This window comes from Neoarius graeffei, chromosome 2 (assembly GCF_027579695.1).
Source record: "Neoarius graeffei isolate fNeoGra1 chromosome 2, fNeoGra1.pri, whole genome shotgun sequence".
Taxonomy (NCBI): Eukaryota; Metazoa; Chordata; class Actinopteri; order Siluriformes; family Ariidae; genus Neoarius; species Neoarius graeffei.
Genome location: NC_083570.1, coordinates 21,495,359 through 21,517,846, shown reverse-complemented (window position 1 = coordinate 21,517,846; position 22,488 = coordinate 21,495,359). Strand labels below are relative to the sequence as shown.

General features: G+C 40.4%; 1 protein-coding gene across 1 annotated transcript in view; it reads left to right on the top strand.

Annotated features, from left to right (window-relative positions):
- Positions 1–22,488, top strand: part of hmcn1 (hemicentin 1) — a 310,140-nt gene that overhangs the window by 219,344 nt on the left and 68,308 nt on the right. Inside the window, exons 58-65 of the mRNA XM_060913989.1 lie at positions 753–914; positions 1,013–1,126; positions 10,195–10,397; positions 10,490–10,571; positions 10,771–10,902; positions 11,089–11,238; positions 11,350–11,509; positions 22,106–22,230. Of these exons, the coding sequence (XP_060769972.1) occupies positions 753–914; positions 1,013–1,126; positions 10,195–10,397; positions 10,490–10,571; positions 10,771–10,902; positions 11,089–11,238; positions 11,350–11,509; positions 22,106–22,230 (1,128 nt within the window). The remainder of the gene's footprint in view (positions 1–752; positions 915–1,012; positions 1,127–10,194; positions 10,398–10,489; positions 10,572–10,770; positions 10,903–11,088; positions 11,239–11,349; positions 11,510–22,105; positions 22,231–22,488) is intronic.

Below are 22,488 nucleotides of genomic sequence, written 5' to 3'. Positions count from 1 at the left end.
CGCTCGCCTTCTGACATCACCTCCTCTCACAATTTTTGGACGAATTTCTCGAAGCTTGGCAAAAGGCCTCGCTATATGATGGTAATACGCATATTGTGATTTAATTTCGTTTGTGAAAATTTTCCCAGAGTTTTGACCCTTGATTAAATAACTTGTACTTTGACAATTTCATGAGGGTGTACGTTCTTCTGAAATCAACTCCTCTCACAATTTGTGGAGGAATTTCACCAAACTTGGCGAAAGGCTTTGTTATATGACCGTTATACGCATATTGAAATTTCGTTCAATTTGGGCAGATTTTACCAGAGTTATGCCCTTGATTATTAACAAACTTGTACTTTTGGCAATTTCATCAAGGCGTGCTTGCTTTCTGAAATCAACTTCCCTCACAAATTTTATTATCCCCCGCTGGCCGAAAGGCCCAAAGGGGGATTGTTATGGCATTATCCGTCCATCCCGGGAAGGGTACTCACCTTCTGAAATCAACTCCTCTCCCAATTTTTGGAGAAATTTCACGAAACTTGACAGGATTCTTTGTTGTATGTCGGTAATACGCATACTGCAATTTCATTCAATTCAGTTGCATTTTATCAGAGTTATGGCGTAGTTGCCAGCGGGGGATATTGTGCTCTCAGAGCACTCTTGTCCTATATGTTTTGGCTTGTGTTATTTTTATTTGCATAAGCTTGCCAGGATGATGTCAGATTAAATAGATATTTATGTGATGATGCTTGTACTGCTGTGTGCTCCAGTTCCTCCCTCCATAGTTGGTGTAAACGAGGAGAATGCTACTGTGGTAGTGAACAGTTTTGTCTCTCTGAGCTGCGAGGCCACTGGCTTTCCCCTTCCTACTCTGAGTTGGCTGAAAGACAGAAAACCTGTAAAGGTCAACAGCAATGCTCTCGTCATGCCAGGTATAAATGTGCACCCGAACACAAAATATATGTTTATACACGGTGATATTTTACATGTCTGTTATGCTTAGTGATTTCCCTGTTGTTTTGTCTTTCAGGTGGTCGTATGTTACAGATTCTGAAGGCTAAAATGTCTGATGGTGGGAAGTACAGTTGTGTGGCCATCAACCCAGCAGGAGAGGCACATAAGATAATCTACCTCACAGTTTTTGGTCAGTGTTCACGGATGAGTACAGTATATGCAAGAAATGGACAGATATGTGAACTAAGTCCTGGAAGAAAAGCATTCTGTTATACTGCCATCACCATTTCTTTTCTCATCCTTTTCATCAGCCCAAATCTCTATAACATATGGCATTTCTGCAGCACTTCAGCTCTGTCCTTTGGCTCAGTTTGTACCTTGTGGCTCAGTTTAGCAACTTGTATCCATTAGAAAAAAATGTCACCTGTATCCCATAATACGCATGTTCGTTTCAGGATAAAACTACTTTCCCACAGCAATCAAACCGAGTTAGAATTACTTACTTAAGAGTATACGGTAATGCATCTACCTGATTTTTGATGGCTTTTGCGACCGTACGATGTCCGTACGAACAGCATGCACAGGGTACCTGGTCGTAAGTGCAAGGCAACGTACAGTATCTCATAAACACTTGACCACTGGACAACAAAATTTGTATCTTTATTTACATAAGACAGATGGGTTTTTATCCAGCACTTATTTTTAAATTGCTTTTTAAAACAATAATGTGGGATTATTTGCTTACAAATTTTATGGAAAAAATATTCACAACAGTTTATTTCTACTGAGCCATGGAACATTTAAAATTTTCAATAAACCTCCATGTTTTCATCCCTCATGCTTGAAAGAAATATACCATCTGGAGTGGGGCGTGAGGCAGATCTGACCATACTGATTCCCGCAGAGTTTAATTTTATTTCTCCTTGAGAGTTGCTTAAAATGTGTTGGTCATCCCAGGCACCCAATAGAACCACACAGCATAATAAATGTTGTGCTGTTGTTTCTGGTGCATGACATTTTGTGTCAAAAAAAAGGAATTAATATGTATTCGTAACTGTGATGCATATCTCATTATTGGCAACACTATCACAAGACAATGCAGCAATTCACTGATAGCCCAAGAGCATTAGCTCAAAATTGAGTCCAACCCGGAACAAATTAGTAACAAGCTGAATTTTTCAGAATATGTTCAGAATACCCTTAGGAATAACATACTAAAAGTCCCCGGGAATCCACCTTGTGCTCTCTGTGAAATTCAAGATGGCGTCCAAAATGGCCACCGATTGGAGATTTTTCAAAATCTCAGGGATAAAACATAATATAAATGCAATTAAAATGTTAAATTATATGTTCTCTCATACAAGCAATGCAAATTCACCATTGTCACACTGTTAAAATTAAAATTAACCAAGATTACAAGGTCATTAATGTGGAAATTACATGGAATTTGATGGTTGACATGATTGACAGATTAGCTTAGTAGGCTACCTACATACATGAACATAATGTAAGCCAACAATTAGACATCAATTTCCTTAATATTTAGTGCATCTTTAAGCTTTGATAAAATATTAAAGGGAAATCAAATTTGAGAACTCTATCTTCTAACACTACAATGGCAAGCTGTTTCAGTACACTTCTTCAACATTCCGGCGACTTTCATGACAAAAAGGTCTGCCTCAATAAAAGCTCTTGCTTATAAACAATGAGTAGACTTAAACACTTCTCAGTGCCTCAGCTGTAATGCTTGGACCTTTGTTGTACCATCAGTGAAGTAGGGAATTTATTCAAGCTTGTTTAAGGGTGGAAAAAAATTAATCTTTGCGTTTCTAGCGCCAGTCTTTACTACTAGCAATGCCAGTGTGTTCGGACAAAAAATGACTAAACTCAGCATGACCTTTTAAAAATGACTGAACTCAGCATGACCTTTTAACATGCCATTTTTCATTTTACACCACCAATTTACTTTAATTAATATTAATGAAAATAAGTGCTCCAACCCCTAGTAATTGTGTTTGTTGTTTTGTGAACAGAATAGGATGATACGGAGTGAACGAGTAACCAATGGATCCACACTATACACAAATATACTGTTATAATAATGTGTACATTGTTATTATATAATGTTAATACACAATGTAATTAATACACACATGTTGGAATTTACTCTCCTACCCTACAAAACATATATTCTGACCTTTTAATTGCATTAATATTTTGTTTTGGGCCTGAGATATGGGCAGATCTCCATTTGGCGGCCATTTTGGACGCCATCTTGAATTTCTCAGAGAGCACAAGGGGGATTTCCGGGGACTTTTAATATGTTATTCCTAAAGGTATTCTGAACATATTCTGAAATTTTCAGCTTGTTACTAATTTGTTCCGGGTATAACCCTATTACTCCTGGGCTATGATGCAAAATACACTACACTTATTATTATTATTATTATATTCTGTTTCATTTTGTGCCTTTGCTCATACCGTACTCATCGGGAGCTCCGTGTCAGGGTGCAGGCACTTATGGATACATGTGCAGGGGAGAACGGGGAAAGCAAACTGGAAACGAAGCCAAAACGCTAGACGAGAATCAAAGTCAAGGGATAATCAAGGGTCAGTCGATGGGTAAACTGGGCAATATACTGTAGGCAGGACAAGAGAGAGACGAGAAAGATACGAGAACAGGGGTCAAAAACACAGTAAAGCAGGCAGATGGTAAAGGCTTGGTACAACAGGAATGAACAGTGAACAACACTTCACGTTGAGTGAGAGTGTGAGAGGTGCTTAAGGTGTACCAATAGAATAGAATGCCTTTATTGTCACTATACACATGTACAATGAGATTAAAGCATCTCCAATAACAGTGCAAACAGCGTGTAGAGAGAGACAGAGAGAGAGAGAAGAAGGAAAAAAAAGGGGGGGTGTAAGGGGGTAAGGTGCACAGTGTGAGGTGTATGTGTTGTGTTACACATTATGGAGTGAGGTATTGCACATATAAAGTATTGCACAGAGACAGTCACATTATAAATTATTGCACGAGAGAGTCACATTATAAGATAAAATATTACACATTATGAATTATTGCAAGGTAAGGTGCACAAACTTGAGGTGTATGTATTGTGTGTAAGGTGCACAGTCCTGAGGTGTATGTGTTACGTTTCACATTATGGAGTGTGGTATTGCGCATTATAAAAGTATTGCATAGAGAGTCATCTTATAAAGTACTGCACATTATAAATGAGTAAAATAGTAAAATAAATAGACTATAAAGTCAGAGCATATCCGAGTTCAGGGTGGTTATGGCTTTTGGAAAGAAGCTGTTTTTTAATCGAGTTGTCTTTGTCCTGATGCACCTGTAGCGCCTCCCTGAGGGCAACAGGTCGAAAAGATCAAAGCCAGGGTGGGAGCTGTCCTTGATAATATTCTTAGTTCTGCTAAGGCAGCAGGAGGTGTAAATGTCCATCAGGGAGGGGAGAGGGCAGCCAATGATCTTCTGTGCTGCCTTAACTACCCTCTGGAGCCTCTCCCTGTCTACAGCAATGCAGCTGCCGTACCATACTGTAATACAGTAAGTCAGTATGCTCTCGATGGATGAGCGGTAGAAGGTCAGCAACAGGTTGGAGCGTACTTCCTGAGGACTCTCAGGAAGTGTAGCCGCTGCTGAGCCTTCTTAATGACTGCTGTAATGTTTGCTGACCAGGAGATGTTGGCGGAGATGAGGACACCGAGAAACCAGAAGGTGTGGACCCTCTCCACATACATGTTGTTGATGTAGAGGGGGGCTAGGTCGGTGCTGTGCTTCCTGAAGTCAACAATGAGCTCTTTGGTTTTCTTGATGTTCAGAGCGAGGTTATTTTCAGTACTGGTCATGCTTACAACAATAATTGTGCTTTATGTATTACTTAGGCCACACCAATTCGATTAGTTGGTTCTCGGAATCGCCGCTTGAAGAAAATGCAAAATGAAAAAAAAAATCAAAATCGACTGCAGGTTGAGGTCACGTGACGTTGAAAACCAGTCAAATCACCCCTTTCACTTTAGATAAAGACTTGTGGAAGAAACATGGCTGTGGAGGGGAATCCTGCAAAGCCTGTTTGTGATTGTTAGGATATTCAGCGAACAGAAGCGTAAAATCTTTGACAGGTGTGTCGAAATTCAAGAGGGGGAAACTTTGCACAGTTGTACTCAAGATGTCGTGAGCTTGTTACCCTGCGATGTGCCAACTTGGACAACGACTCTGTGGAGGTGGATTTGATTTATACACTACCGTTCAAAAGTTTGGGGTCACTTTGAAATGTCCTTATTTTTGAAAGAAAAGCACTGTTCTTTTAAATGAAGATCACTTTAAACTAATCAGAAATGCACTCTATACATTGCTAATATGGTAAATGACTATTCTAGCTGCAAATGTCTGGTTTTTGGTGCAATATCTCCATAGGTGTATAGAGGCCCATTTCCAGCAACTCTCACTCCAGTGTTCTAATGGTACAATGTGTTTGCTCATTGCCTCAGAAGGCTAATGGATGATTAGAAAACCCTTGTACAATCATGTTAGCACAGCTGAAAACAGTTGAGCTCTTTAGAGAAGCTATAAAACTGACCTTCCTTTGAGCAGATTGAGTTTCTGGAGCATCACATTTGTGGGGTTGATTAAATGCTCAAAATGGCCAGAAAAAAATGTCTTGACTATATTTTCTATTCATTTTTCAACTTATGGTGGTAAATAAAAGTGTGACTTTTCATGGAAAACACAATTGTCTGGGTGACCCCAAACTTTTGAACGGTTGTGTAGCCATCAGAAGTAGCCTACTCCTGGTCAAATCTTTTTTTCTGTGCATTGTAGATGTTCAATTGACTGTAATTCAATCGTTTATTTAGCCTATCTGTTTACTGGTTTGCCTGATAAAAGACGTGCAGCCAGAGCTAGCCCTTAATGCATATGGGTGGAAATAAGATAAGGTATTAAAAGAGCCATATGAAATGTGTAACAATAATGGATTGTCTTTGTTTTATTTCTCTATTATGAAAGCCCTCTATTTCCACCACTAATTTTACCATCAGAGCATTTTTTAAATTTTATTTTTATTTTTATTTCGCGCGCTTGCTTCATATTTTTCCTGAAAAAATCCGAGAACCAACTAATTAAATCGGTGTGGCCTTATAGACGAAAGACGCGCACATTCAGTCAAAAAAAACACCGTAAAAGCACTTTTGTGGACAATTTTATTCCGTGAATTACTCGCGGAGGCAGAACCATGGGGAGCAGCCATTGCCGGCCGTAAGTGGCGTACAGTCGTTGATTCCGGGTTATCGGGTGCGACTAAACAAGCAGCGTTCTGTGGGTTGAGATTCCCAGTTCCCCGTCAAGTAACTTCAGAACATGTTGAATAAATATAGATCTAATACTTATGGCACATATCTATTATTTCATGGCATTATGTACAAGTAGATTTGGTTGTACTTTGGGGTCGAGAGCTTCGCCGGCAAAGCTCGGCAGGTTTAGAATGAGTAGGTCATGTATTGAGATAAATATCTTTATACTTCACACTTTCCTATGTGCCCACTGCCAAATAATATTATAATTTTTAAATGACCTAAATTAGATGAAACATAAAACTTGTCACCTTACTCGGTCACACCGGCGCGCACACTTCCGCATTCATAAAAAAGACTATTCACATGCCCTGTGTTCGAAATCGCTCCCTACTCACTATATAAGCCACTATATAGTGAGCGCCCAGCGTAAACAGGATAAAATCTGTCTGACATCCCATTAGGAATTAGGGAATATATGGATATATTTGGGCTGTTTGGAGGATTTTATGTGCTTTGGATGATTAATTTTATGATTCAGGACAGCGATTTGGTTCAGTCTTGAGAACTGCGACACTGATGATGAACGGTGCTTTTTTTTTTTTTGTACTTCGACCCGATCCAGCCAAAGACCAGCTCGACTAAGTGTAAATATTTCTTCTATTTCTTATGAGCAGATGGGTTGATAATGTGTTATCTTAGACTGGTGTTTGCAACATGGGGTCAGTGACCAGTCCACTGCAGCCCAGATAATCAGATAAACCAACGACTGTGCGACACTACCGGTGCTGGAACAGCCCGTGAAGGAGGCAACATGTCGCTGACCATGCCTGACTGGCAGAGCAGTGACTTAAAACTTGCGTGTACTTGACAAGAGCTTATGACGAGCATTACTGTATGTGACGGAACCACTGGTATCATACGTGATCTTTTGAAACAGCTAGTAATTAAAATTCACGACAGGTACACTTTAAGTAGCAAGGGCTGATGAGCCACGAAATGAGTGACAGGTGTAATTAATAGACAGGTGATAGGGGGCGCTGTGGTTCTTGGCTATTGTAGTTCTGAGAAGCCATGTTAGAAGTTTGTCTGGAGCTGGCGCTCTCAACACCATGACTGACTCTCCGATTTTGGGCATATATAGTACCAGTCAAAAGTTTGGAAACACCCTCTAATTCAGTGGTTTTTCATTATTTAAAAATTTTCTGAATTGTAGATTAATACTAAAGTCATCGACATTATGAAGAAATATATATGGAATTATTTGATAAACAAAAAAGTGTTAATCAAACCAGAATATGTTTTATATTTTAGATTCTTCAAAGTAGGCACCTTTTGCTTAGATGACAGCTTGGCATTTTCTCAGTCAGCTTTACGAGGTAGTCACCTGGAATGGCTTTCAGTTTACAGCTGTGCCTTGTCAAGAGTTAATTTCTTGAATTTCTTGACCTCTTAATGCAGGGGTGGGCAATTATTTTTTCCATAGGGCCACATGAGAAACAGAAAATTTTGTGGAGGGCCGGACCATAAGGCTGAACTAAATTCTGCATAATATTAATTGTATTTCTTTATATAAAGCAATAAATATCATTGTTTTTACAAGCTGCTAAGACTGGTAAGAGTACGGAAAAAACGAGGTTGCCTTACAAAAAATGTCATTTATTCAATCAAATTTCACAAAACAATGGTTAACAAAATGTGAACGTTTACCATTTTTTTTTCAGTCACATTCACCCCAAAACACAATAAAGACATCAAAATATTGTCTTTCTACTCCAAATATCAAAGAAGATACATCATATTATAATAATGATGCCCACATTTGTAGTCTAATCACCTCATTTGGTGTTTTTTATTTGTTCAGTGAGAGAAATCTAGTCTCTGTTGGTCTTTAACGAGTGCATCAAAGTCAGGTTGAATGTCTGAGGTGGAGATGCGAAGCACAGCTGACAGATGATCATCAGTCCATTCGGTGTAGGAATCAGAGCTACAGATTGGCTCGGGCTCCGGCACCTGCTGGTGACGTCACACTATGTGATTGGCTGGACCGTTTGAAGGATGACGTACAAGTTTGTGGTTGGTCTGGACAAATTATGGAAGTAGTTATCGCGGGTTTAGGTTTCGTGGGATTTCATGTCATGTTCATGTCGTGCGCATTGCGTTTTTGTTGAACACAACTTCAAAATAAAAGCAATGCACATTCAGTCCATGCATGAGGTAAAATTAGAAAATACGTTTATTTTGTAATTTCTAATTAACCTTAAGCGGGCCGGTCAGAATGAACCAAAGGGCCGGATGCGGCCCGCGGGCCGGAAAATGCCCAGGTCTGTCTTAATGTGTCTGAGACCGTCAGTTGTGTTGTGAAGAGGTAGCCTGGCTAACGCGACTTCAAAGCTCTCCGAGCATAAGCTCGGAACAGGCCCTCGTGTTGCGTCACGCTTAGGATGGGCGGGCCCAGGCTAGTGAAGAGGTAGAGTTGGTATACAGTGAACGGCCCTATTTGAGTACTGTTCTAATCCATATTATGCCAAGAACTACTCAACTAAGTAAAGAAAAACAATAGTCCATCATTAAGAAATGAAGGTCAGTCAGTCCAAAAAATTTCAAGAACTTTGAAAGTATCCCCAGGTGCAGTCACAAAGACCATCAAATGTTATGATGAAACTGGCTCTCCTCAGGACCGCCCCAGGAAAGGAAGACCTAGGGTTACCTCTGTTGCACAGGATAAGTTCATCAGAGTTACCAGCCTCAGAAACCGCAAGTTAAGAGCCCACCTAAATGCTTCACAGAGTTCAAGTAGCACATGCATCTCAACATCAACTGTTCAGAGAAGACTGCGTGAATCTGGACTTTATGGTCGAATTGCTGCAAAGAAGCCACTTCTAAGGAAGAGCAACAAGAGGAAGAGAATAGCTTGGGCCAAGGAACACAAGGAATGGACATTACACCAGTGGAAATCTGTCCTTTGGTCTGATGAGTCCAAATTTGAGATTTTTGGTTCCAATCGCCATGTCTTTGTAAGACGCAGAAAAGGTGAGCAGATGGTTCTTACATGTGTGGTTCCCACAAAGGAGGAAGTGTGATGGTATGGGGGTGCTTTGCTGGTGACACTGTTGGCGATTTATTCAAAATCGAAGGCACACTTAACCAGCATGGCTACCACAGCATTCTGCAGCGACATACCATCCCATCTGGTTTGCGCTTAGTGGGCCCATCGTTTGTCTTTCAACAGGACAGTGACCCACAACACACCTCTAGGCTACGTAAGGGCTATTTGACCAAGAAAGAGGGTGACAGAGTGCTTCGTCAGATGACGTGGCCTCCACAATCACCTGATCTAAACCCAATTGAGATGGTTTGGGATGAGTTGGACCGCAGAGTGAAGGCAAAGCAGCCAACGAGTGCTCAGCACCTCTGGGAACTCCTTCAAGACTGTTGGAAAACCATTTCGAGTGATGACCTCATGAAGCTGATTGAGAGAATGTCAAGAGTGTGCAAAGCTGTAATCAAAGCAAAAGGTGCCTACTTTGAAGAATCTAAAATCTAAAACATATTTTGGTTTTGATTAACATTTTAAAGTTTACTAAATGATTCCTTACGTGTTGCTGCATAGTCTGGATGACTTCAGTATTAATTTACAATGTAGGAAAAAAAATAAAAACATCGAATTTGAAGGTGTTTCCAAACTTTTGACTGGTACTGTGTGTGTGTGTGTGTGTGTGTATTTCCATCAAATGGATCTTACCAAGATAAGCCAGATCAAGCAAATTAAAATGACAGTATGTTTTGATTTCTTTTCCAATCACTGAATATTATATTGGCATTCACACTGTCTACAAACATCTAATTCCGTTTAGAAATCCTGCCTTTTAAACCTTACGTCATATCGAATTCTCAGTTGTAACTGTTACTAAAGATTTGTGTGGGAATTTTTCTTGTGTCCTGCAGTTCCTCCCAGCATCAGGGACAGCGGTGGCAACTCTCCTGTAGTGATCAGTGTCCGTGTGGGGAACTCGGTCACTCTGGAGTGCCAGTCCAATGCCATTCCCCCTCCCACAATCAACTGGTACAAGAACGGACGTCTCGTCACCGAGACCGCCAACCTTCGCCTTCTCGCTGATGGACAAACTCTGAAAATTAAAGGAACAGAGGTCTGTGGCTCTGTCTTTTAATGCAAGGGAATACCAAAACATGACCGCATCGGCAAGGTTTTCCACTGTTGTATGTCTACTCTGTGTTTCAGGTGTCTGATACTGGCCTGTATGTCTGCAAGGCTAGCAATATAGCAGGCCAGGTGGACAAGAACTTCCATCTTAACATCTATGGTTAGAAAAGATTTTGTTCCTAATGTGCTTGTCTGAATTATGATGTATTGCATGCGTTTATCCAATGGTAGACCAATTGGATACTCACATAAATGCGCAGGTGTATAGGTGTTACTGCTAAAGTGGCTGTTGACGAATGCAAAAACCAGCCTGAAGCAATTTTTGATTCTAATAAAGTCTGGACCATGTGTATGATCAGTGCCTCCAAGTATAGATGGCCCAGCAGAGGAACATGTGGTAGAGACCATCAGTAATCCAGTAACCTTTGCCTGTGACGCCACAGGCATCCCACATCCCAGCCTCACCTGGCTAAAGAATGGCAGAGTAATCGGTGAGAATTTTTGACATTATATGAATTTCTATCAGTTGATATTAAAACAAGTATTTCTACTGGATAAAATGTTCATACGGGTCAGGCCACAGTAATGAGAGCGGCCAAAGAACCCCATGATAACTAGTGACTTTTATTTACTGAGCTGCCTGCCTCAGCACTGTTGTCTAAACCATGTTTTTCTAGAGAATTCTGAGTCACTGGAAATGCACATCCTGTCAGGAGGTGGTAAGCTGCAGATTGCTCGCTCCCAGCTATCTGATAGTGGTAACTACACCTGCCTGGCCTCTAACGTTGAAGGCAAAGCCCACAAGCGCTACCATCTTACTATACAGGGTAAATGTAAAGTCCAGAATAATACTATACATGTCTATTACAGCACACCCACCAGCATAATTCAGTTATCTAAAGAGGGTCTTTAAGGTTTTGTTTGTTTTTGTGCTCTAGTGCCACCCAGCATCACGGGATCCGAGATGCCCAGTGAGATGAGTGTTCTGCTGAATGATAGCATTCAGCTGGTGTGTCATGCAAAAGGGACTCCAGCCCCTACCATTCAGTGGCTGAAGGATGGGAAAGCTCTGAACCGCACTGGCCTCAAGAATATCAGGTGTGTGAACATGTCCCTGCTTTACAACCCCGATTCCACAAAAGTTGGGACAAAGTACAAATTGTAAATAAAAACGGAATGCAATAATTTACAAATCTCAAAAACTGATATTGTATTCACAATAGAACATAGACAACATATCAAATGTCGAAAGTGAGACATTTTGAAATTTCATGCCAAATATTGGCTCATTTGAAATTTCATGACAGCAACACATCTCAAAAAAGTTGGGACAGGGGCAATAAGAGGCTGGAAAAGTTAAAGGTACGAAAAAGGAACAGCTGGAGGACCAAATTGCAACTCATTAGGTTAATTGGCAATAGGTCATTAACATGACTGGGTATAAAAAGAGCATCTTGGAGTGGCAGCGGCTCTCAGAAGTAAAGATGGGATCCCCCTAATCCCCCTAATTCTGCGCCGACAAATAGTGGAGCAATATCAGAAAGGAGTTCGACAGTGTAAAATTGCAAAGAGTTTGAACATATCATCATCTACAGTGCATAATATCATCAAAAGATTCAGAGAATCTGGAAGAATCTCTGTGCATAAGGGTCAAGGCCGGAAAACCATACTGGGTGCCCATGATCTTCGGGCCCTTAGACGGCACTGCATCACATACAGGCATGCTTCTGTATTGGAAATCACAAAATGGGCTCAGGAATATTTCCAGAGAACATTATCTGTGAACACAATTCACCGTGCCATCCGCCATTGCCAGCTAAAACTCTATAGTTCAAAGAAGAAGCCATATCTAAACATGATCCAGAAGCGCAGACGTCTTCTCTGGGCCAAGGCTCATTTAAAATGGACTGTGGCAAAGTGGAAAACTGTTCTGTGGTCAGACGAATCAAAATTTGAAGTTCTTTATGGAAATCAGGGACGCCGTGTCATTCGGACTAAAGAGGAGAAGGACGACCCAAGTTGTTATCAGCGCTCAGTTCAGAAGCCTGCATCTCTGATGGTATGGGGTTGCATTAGTGTGTGTGGCATGGGCAGCTTACACATCTGGAAAGACACCATCAATGCTGAAAGGCATATCCAGGTTCTAGAGCAACATATGCTCCCATCCAGACGACGTCTCTTTCAGGGAAGACCTTGCATTTTCCAACATGACAATGCCAAACCACATACTGCATCAATTACAGCTTCATGGCTGCGTAGAAGAAGGGTCCGGGTACTGAACTGGCCAGCCTGCAGTCCAGATCTTTCACCCATAGAAAACATTTGGCGCATCATAAAACGGAAGATACGACAAAAAAGACCTAAGACAGTTGAGCAACTAGAATCCTACATTAGACAAGAATGGGTTAACATTCCTATCCCTAAACTTGAGCAACTTGTCTCCTCAGTCCCCAGACGTTTACAGACTGTTGTAAAGAGAAAAGGGGATGTCTCACAGTGGGAAACATGGCCTTGTCCCAACTTTTTTGAGATGTGTTGTTGTCATGAAATTTAAAATCACCTAATTTTTCTCTTTAACTGATACATTTTCTCAGTTTAAACATTTTTTTTTTTTTTTAAAGATATTTTTTTGGGCTTTTTGCACCTTTATTGGATAGGACAGTGTAGAGACAGGAAATGAGCGGGAGAGAGAGAGACGGGAAGGGATCGGGAAATGACCTCGGGCCGGAATCGAACCCGGGTCGCCCGCATTCATGGTATGGCGCCTTAACCACCTGAGCCACGACGCCCCCTCAGTTTAAACATTTAATATGTCATCTATGTTCTATTCTGAATAAAGTATGGAATTTTGAAACTTCCACATCATTGCAGTCCGTTTTTATTTACAATTTGTACTTTGTCCCAACTTTTTTGGAATAGGGCTTGTAATTACATTACCGATATTTAGCAGACACGCTTATCCAGAGAGACATACAACATACCCAGAGCAGTCTGGGGCACAACTGGGGGTTAGGTGCCTTGCTCAAGGGCACTTCAGCCATTCCTGCTGGTCCAGGGAATCAAACCTGTGGCCTTTTGGTCTCAAAGCTGCTTCTCTAACCATTAGGCCATGGCCTTCCCCATTTAATCTCTAGACACTTTAATGTCTAGAGAAACCATGAACTCCAATTTGTGGGGAAAAAAAAAAATTCAAGAGCTAGGTTGTTACTGTGACTTAAAGGTTCTGACTGCAAAGTTGAATTCTGGGCAAAATGTTCTGTTTCTATTGCTGTTGGAGGGTCAATATGTTTCACTGTTGCACACACCGTGTATTCTATGTGTAAATGTTTTGGCAAGATAAAATGCGCCCCACATTTTACAATTCAGGAGATTGCCAAAGCAAATGAGCAACAATATCACGTGACCACCATGGGGCTTACTTTTAACCAGAACAAGTCGGCGTAGGCAAACATGGTGGACTTCACTCTCCCACCAGCGGAAAAGAAAAGGAAAGCCTGCATAGCGAGGGCAACTACAAGACAGAGCAAGGTTAGATGACGTCATTTTTCTGGACCAAAAACTAAATCATTCTAGCTAGTGATTAGCTATCTTAGCCTTAGAATGCATGGGCTCGACTCCACGGTAGAGAGTATGGAGTTATACACTTAATGTTTTGAATGGTTCTCTTACGGAGAAAGAAACGAGAACACAAAAGCAGTAACAGAGAAAATATATATTCGTCTTTTGTTTCGCAGATCTGTTCGTGAATGTCAACCATAAATTACATACCTGTGAGTCAAAACTCTCCGAGGTCAATGCAGAGTCACGATGTTTTCCGTGCGTCGCCATCTTGGTGTGACGCAGTTCCATAGTTATGCTAATTCGTTAAAGCTCCTCGTGTTCGGCTGTTTCCGTGGGGCCAAACTGTTTATCTCAAGAAGTAGGAAAACGGTCCTAAAATGGAGAAAAGCGACCCTCAGGACATCAAAATGATCACATCTTGTCCACATGATCTTGATTGATTGATTGATTGATTGATTGCGAACAGTAAAGAAGATATAAAAACAAACAAAAAACAAAAAATGGCGGCATGGTGGTGTAGTGGTTAGCGCTGTCGCCTCACAGCAAGAAGGTCCGGGTTCGAGCCCCATGGCCGGCGAGGGCCTTTCTGTGCGGAGTTTGCATGTTCTCCCCGTGTCCGCGTGGGTTTCCTCCGGGTGCTCCGGTTTCCCCCACAGTCCAAAGACATGCAGGTTAGGTTAACTGGTGACTCTAAATTGACCGTAGGTGTGAATGTGAGTGTGAATGGTTGTCTGTGTCTATGTGTCAGCCCTGTGATGACCTGGCGACTTGTCCAGGGTGTACCCCGCCTTTCGCCCGTAGTCAGCTGAGATAGGCTCCAGCTCGCCTGCGACCCTGTAGAACAGGATAAAGAGGCTACAGATAATGACATGAGATGAGATAAAAAATGCAATCATCAAAACATCGTCATAAACAGAATAGCGTAGCCACAAGGCAATAACATAATAATGTTCGGAAAGGATTAGGAAGAAGTAAATAACTTATCAAATCCTAACCCTCTATACCACCGTTAATCAAACGTCACTTTCCACCATAATAAACTATATATACAAAAGAAAGCAAAATCAACAACAACAAAAAAACATACCAACATACCAAGACATACCAACATGGTATAATATCGCCCAAATCAAATCATATATATATATATATATATATATATATATATATATATACACAAATACTTATGCTATGCATATATACACACATACAATACATATATACAGTACATGCATATACACATACCTATAACTATACACATCCATACTTACACAGACGTCCATATCATAATTATGCATATTATGGTTATATATTATATACAATTATGCACTATACATAACACAAATTGAGGTATTTCACCTGACGTCACAGGGTCACGTGACGCCCCGGTGTCCACCATTTTGGACGGCAAGCTAGCTAATGTCAACAACAGTAGCTGGTATGTTACTGTAGCAATATTTACGTTCAGTCATTTGGATGACTGTTAAAACCTTTCAGTCTCGAGTTTTTCCTTTACTGGATTTACTAGTTTACTGAGCTAGCGCGCGATGGCTCCCGGCTCGGCCGGCGAGCGCGCGATGGCTCCCGGCTCGGCCGGAGAGCGCGCGATGGCTCCCGGCTCGGCCGGAGAGCGCGCGATGGCTCCCGGCTCGGCCGGAGAGCGCGCGATGGCTCCCGGCTCGGCCGGAGAGCGCGCGATGGCTCCCGGCTCGGCCGGAGAGCGCGCGATGGCTCCCGGCTCGGCCGGAGAGCGCGCGATGGCTCCCGGCTCGGCCGGAGAGCGCGCGATGGCTCCCGGCTTGGCCGAGCGCGCTAGCTCAGTAAACTAGTAAATCCAGTAAAGGAAAAACTTGAGACTGAAAGGTTTTAACAGTCATCCAAATGACTGAACGTAAACATTGCTACAGTAACATACCAGCTACGATGTTGTTGACATTAGCTAGTGCTAACAGCTAGTTGCTAATACACTGCTACAACTACACCGACCCTAATAATACAGTTCTTAGTCATTGCCTGGTAACAGCAAATTTATAACGGGCCATGTCTCAACAGACTAAGAAGTTATTTCAATGACATTTAATAACATTTTGTTTATCCTGAGGACCGAAAGTAAATGAAAATGTGAACAAACCTTAGCTGTAATAAGATGGCGACCACCGGCTCCAGGGACGACCCACTGATGTAGGCATGTTACCCAGCCTGATACAAAATATTTGTAGGCATCCAAACTCTTATACGCTTTCAGATCAATACCTGTGTATGGCGATGGGTTTTTAACGACATAGGTATACAGATCATGTGGGCCGAAGTCAGGTAAAGACGAGGGCTTCGTGTACTTCCGTACGTCAGTGAACAATCCTGGTGGAAGCAGGTAAACGTCGTTCTCTAAGCCTGCTAACCTCAATTTTTGCAAATACCTCTCCCTCTGCTCGCCCTGTAAATGCCCTACGTCGCTGGATAGTGAAGGTGTTTTCTGCATCTCACTCCTTTTTCTTTTATGTTTTTCGTTTGTCGCCTTCCTCGCATTCAAACTGATTCGAGCCGTGCCGTCCAAAATGGTAGCATCACATGACTTGGTCACGTGAGTGAAATACCTCAATACTCACTTTTTATATAATATATCCGTATGTACCCATACCCACATATATACACTTATATTATCAATAGAATGTTATTGTAATTCCTCCTCCCTATACCTCATAAAGATCTGTTCCTTATACCTTTTTTTGAACTGGCTTATAGTTGTACATTTCATGAGCTCCACATTCAAACTGTTCCATAGCTTTACTCCACAAATAGAGATACTGAACATTTTTAACGTTGTCCTAGCACTGCAAATTTTAAATTTCAATTTCCCCCTAAAATTATAGTCTCCCTCTCTATCCAAGAACATTATTTGGATATTCCTTGGTACTTTATAATTCCTTACTTTGTACATTAGTAAGGCAGTTTTATATTCTATAATATCCCTGAATTTTAAACATTTTGAATTTAAGAATAGTGAATTAGTATGATCTCGGTAACCAGCACTGTGAATTATTCTTATAGCTCTTTTTTGAAGTATAGTTATTGCATGAAGTGAACATTTTATACGTATTTCCCCACACCACTGAGCAGTAATTTAAGTACGGTAAAACCAGGGAACAGTAAAGAATGCGGAATGAATTATAGTCCAGGACGTGCTTAGCTTTACTCAACACAGATATGCTTCTTGATAGTTTCATTAGTATGTATTTTATATGTGATTTCCAATTAATTCTATCATCTATTATTACCCCAAGAAATTTATTATTAGAAACTCTTTCATTATCAACACCATCTACCTGTACATTTATTGCCCTATTTATTTTATAATTATTAAATAACATGATTTTTGTTTTAGACAGATTTAATGACAATTTATTTCGACCAAACCAACTTTTTAACCTGCACAATTCTGAAGAGATTATGTTTTCTAACTCATGTAAATTTGGTCCAGAACAAAACATATTTGTGTCATCTGCAAAGAATACCATCTTAAATATCTTTGATACATTGCACATATCATTTTATATAAAGAATAAACAGTTTAGGACCCAATACTGACCCCTGAGGGACACCACAATCAGTATTCAAATGAGTTGAGACAGAGTCACCCAACTTCACAAATTGTGTTCTGTTGCTCAAATAACTTTTTATCCAATTTAATACAACTCCCCTTATCCCATATTGTTCCATCTTATTAATTAATATATCATGATTAATAGTATCAAAAGCTTTTTGAAGATCAATAAATATCCCAGCGACATGTTTCTTATCATCTATAGAGTTACTGATTTCTTCAATTGATTCCATTAGTCCCATCTCTGTTGATCTATTTGCTCTAAATCCATATTGACTATCACTGAGTAGTTTGTATTTTTCAGTGAATTAATCTAATCTGTTATTGAATAGTTTTTCAAGAATTTTGGATAATTGAGGAAGTAAAGAAACAGGTCTGTAATTTGTGAAGTTGTGTTTGTCCCCAGATTTATACAATGGAATTACTTTTGCTGTTTTCATATTGCTTGGAAATGTACCGGTTTGAAATGACAAGTTACAGATGTATGTTAATGGTTTAGAAATTCCCCCAATAATAGTTTTCACTAGTTTCATATCAATATCATTACAATCTGTGGATATTTTATTACTACATTTATTAACTATATCAATAATTTCCTTCTCATCTGCTGGTGTTCTTGTGAGACACAGGAAAATGCCATGCACAGTAAAAAATTTTTTTGAAAATTTCAGATGACTTTGCAGTCAGCCAAGTCAATAACTTTAACAACTTATTAACCTTTAATAACTTCTTATTTCAAGATTATGTTGTGTATATATATATGTGTGTGTATAATGTTGTTCCACAAAATTGAGCATTTTTATTTAAATTTTTTGCAAATTTGATAAATAAAATCTTTATACAAAACATCCGACAAAATCATTTTGCTTAGAATGTAAACAAGTCGGCGAAATGACAGTAGCAATTTGTGAAAAATGCTTTTGTAATAATTCTTGAAAAATAAAAAAAGATGCGTTCTTACCATTAAATACTTTTATTCCATATTGTGTAGCTTTTTTATTTTGGGGGGGGTTTTCTTCTTCTTTAGGGGTTTTTGGCGGTTGGCAAACGAACTTAAAGGTGCATTACTGCCACCGACTGGGCTGGAGTGTAGAACAGGTGATATGGGGGGGAAACAATGTTCTTTTAGCTATTTCTGTTTCTTTTAAATACTTGATAGCAATTTTTGAGGTTTTGTTTTCGAGTAGAGTTTTTATTTCGTCCTTAGTTGGTTCCACAACCAGCGCCGCCATTTTGTTTTTCTCTACTCACGGTATGAGTTGATATCCTAGTAGTAGAGTACAGTGTTTCCCACAGACCAGGTAGCAATTTGTGGTGCTCTACTGTGCCGATGAGGGAATCGTGCGCGGTGGTGTCGTGGCGTTCGGTGGAGTCGGTCATTGGGGTGTATGCAAAGTGTTTACAGCAGACGGTGTTCAAACACACAGTATTTTTCTTCAGAGTCACCTGCTGGGACTATTTTAAAGCTATAAGAAGCATTTGAGATTATTCAGTTTAATCTAAATTCTTTTAAGTTCTTTAAGAGAAGACAGCTAAAACATTTTTACCAGAACCCGGCCTGGTTTCATTCCTCGACCCAACTTTACATTACAGCGCAGGCCATTAGTTTGCTGGGCTTGATGTTGGTGGAAAACCTGTCTTTTAAATTTATGAAAATTACTCACCAAAATTGAAGTTAAAGTTTAGTTTTTACTAGAGATGCACCGATTGCGGGCGGCACGGTGGTGTAGTGGTTAGCGCTGTCGCCTCACAGCAAGAAGGTCCGGGTTCGAGCCCTGTGGCCGATGAAGGGCCTTTCTGTGCGGAGTTTGCATGTTCTCCCCGTGTCCGTGTGGGTTTCCTCCGGGTGCTCCGGTTTCCCCCACAGTCCAAAGACATGCAGGTTAGGTTAACTGGTGACTCTAAATTGACTGTAGGTGTGAATGTGAGTGTGAATGGTTGTCTGTGTCTATGTGTCGGCCCTGTGATGACCTGGCGACTTGTCCAGGGTGTACCCCGCCTTTCGCCCGTAGTCAGCTGGGATAGGCTCCAGCTTGCCTGCGACCCTGTAGAAGGATAAAGCGGCTAGAGATAATGAGATGAGATGAGATGCACCGATTGCAATTTTTGGGCCGATTCCGATTTCCCATGGAGTGTGACCTGCCGATACCGATTTCGGCCGATTCCAATTTAATTTTTTCAAACCACTTCACAGCACACACAAAGACTATTTTCTTTTTATCTTTTCTTTAATAGAACATTCTGCCAGATTTTCAGTAATAAATTTTCAACACCTCAAAGGTTGAAAACAAACAAAAAGACATTGTTCTTTGTAAAATCTTTCTTCATGTTTGGTTTTAACATATTAATTCCTGAAATAGGAAATTCACACACACATTTTTTCTTTTCCCATCCAATATCTGGCACAAAAACAACTTCCCCCTTATATATTATTTGCCTACTGCTATGGAACACACTTTCATAAGCCTATTTAGATCTGAAAACCTCTGCCTTATAGAACAACCCATTTCTTCATTCAGTATTAAAATACAAAAATAATTTCCAGTCATACTTATACCATAGCCATTCTATGATCTTTATCAAATGTGTATTTGTAGAGTAATTTCCAATGGAATCAAGTGTAACCAAGGTTGAAAAACAAACAAAAAGACTTTTTTTCTTTCTCTCTTTGTACAAATCTAACTAGATGTTTGGTAATAGGCTAACGTATTAATTCCATAATGGGAAATTCACACAACCACAAACATTTTCTTCTTTTCACATCCAATATCTGGCACACAAAAAAAATTCACTATATTTGGATATCCAAATATAGTGATTTTTTTTTTTTTGTTAACGGCGCGTGCGCGCCGGAGCTCGTTAGGCGCGCAGGACTGACACTGTTCTGCGCAAGCGCAACACAATCGCACTAGAAAGCATCTTCAAGCTGCCAGTGTAGCTGCAGTCTTTTTAGTTGCGAATTACGAGTATTTCCACTTTCATCTCTATGTGATACACAAGTTTTGATCGGCAGAAAATCGGCATATTTTAATTTTGACCGGCCGGTCGCCGGTCATGGCCGATCACATGAAAATCGTCCGATTCCGATCAGGTCAATCGGTGCATCTCTGGTTTTGACCTTAGTTTTTTGCCTTTTTGGTGGCAATCTTTCAATCATTCTTTAGTTGACATTCCAGGAATAAATTGCAAAAAACAAGCTGGAGGTTTTTATTTTAAATATTGAACTCCACACTTACCTCAACCAATACTAAAATGAAATAAATAGTATAATGTAACAAAATAATAATAAAATAAAATATAATTAGATGTGAGAAACCACTTAAGGTAACACCAAGGCAACTAACAATAATGAAAAAGCATTACCCTAATTGGTGCAAAGCCTGCATGCCCTATCAGAACATTTAATTCTGCGTGGCTTCCTGGAAAAAAAACTCCGGTGCCCTATCGTAAGGGAAGTCATTGCTGAAGCGGGATAAACGGGATAATGCAATAAGGCCGGTTCCTCGCCTCAGGCTGCTACTGTATGCATCAAAATTGGTTTATAGCCTGACTCAGGGATGTCCGTTTCCTGTAAGCCAAGAAGGCTATGATAAAGCTCATCACGAGCATGACATAGGCTACCTTTTAAAATAAGGGGTCGGAAGGCGAATCGGGAGGGCTGCGTTATTTTTAATTAGCCTAACAGGCCTACTTGCAGTCCGGGTATATGCGCACCGGCAGGCCTGTGTACACACCTCTCCATCTCTCTCTCTCTCTCTCTCGCTCTCTCTCTCTGTGTGCACGTGCGTGAACGAGAAGAAGGAGCACTATGAATGAACAGAACGATACGCAACGGAATTTTTTTTTTTTCAAAATCACGAGTCTGATTGTGTGGCGATAGGAATCCATTGTGTGGCGCTGCGCCACACAATGGTCTATGTATGGGAAACCCTGGAGTAGCCAACTTTATTTCACGATATGTCATTAATTCAAGCTATTGCACTATCACGGAAATTGTTATCTTGACTGAGTATCTCATTATTTTGATGTAATAGCAGCATTTTATTTAGTATCTTGTAATGTTGAGTTATTATTTCAACATTTTATTTTACACCTGACAATCTATCAGTACCTTATTTCATATTAGCTTATAGTATGTTGTTTCTTAGGTAGTGAGTAAGCCACACAGTGCTTTAGTGGAATTCTGTTTACAGATATGCATCTGACGATTGCTAATTCACTTCAGTACATTCAGGTTTAGTGAAGGTTTTCGCTCCTAAACTGATATAATTCCATAATGGCCATTGTGGTGAACTTTAATATAACCGCGTGATATCTTGAAATAATGAGATTATAACTCAAAACAATAACATTAATATCTTGAAAGGACAAGTTATTAAGTCTAAATAATGACACGACACAGCACAACATTTTCACAACCTGTAGTTCAGGGTGTCTCTGTAAAGCTGAAACTCTTGCTTGCACATCTGATGATGCTATTTATAAATTCAGTAGCACAATATAGCATGTCTGTGTTCATTATCTCTCTGCAGAATCAGCCCCGATGGCAGTACACTCACGGTAACAGCCGCCCACACAACAGACAGTGGCAAATACACATGTGTGGCCACTAACAAGGCTGGTGAAGAGGACAGGATCTTTCACCTTAATGTGTATGGTGAGTTAAGCTTTCTGTTTGCAGTAGCAACAAACAAAATAAATAAAGCGAAGCATATTAAGAAAAATATGAGGATCTCAGGGCGGCACGGTGGTGTAGTGGTTAGCGCTGTCGCCTCACAGCAAGAAGGTCTGGGTTCGAGCCCCGTGGCCAGCGAGGGCCTTTCTGTGCGGAGTTTGCATGTTCTCCCCGTGTCCATGCGGCTTATTAATCCATTCAGCGCAAGACGTAGTAGTCTTCTTATTTCAAAAGCTGCTT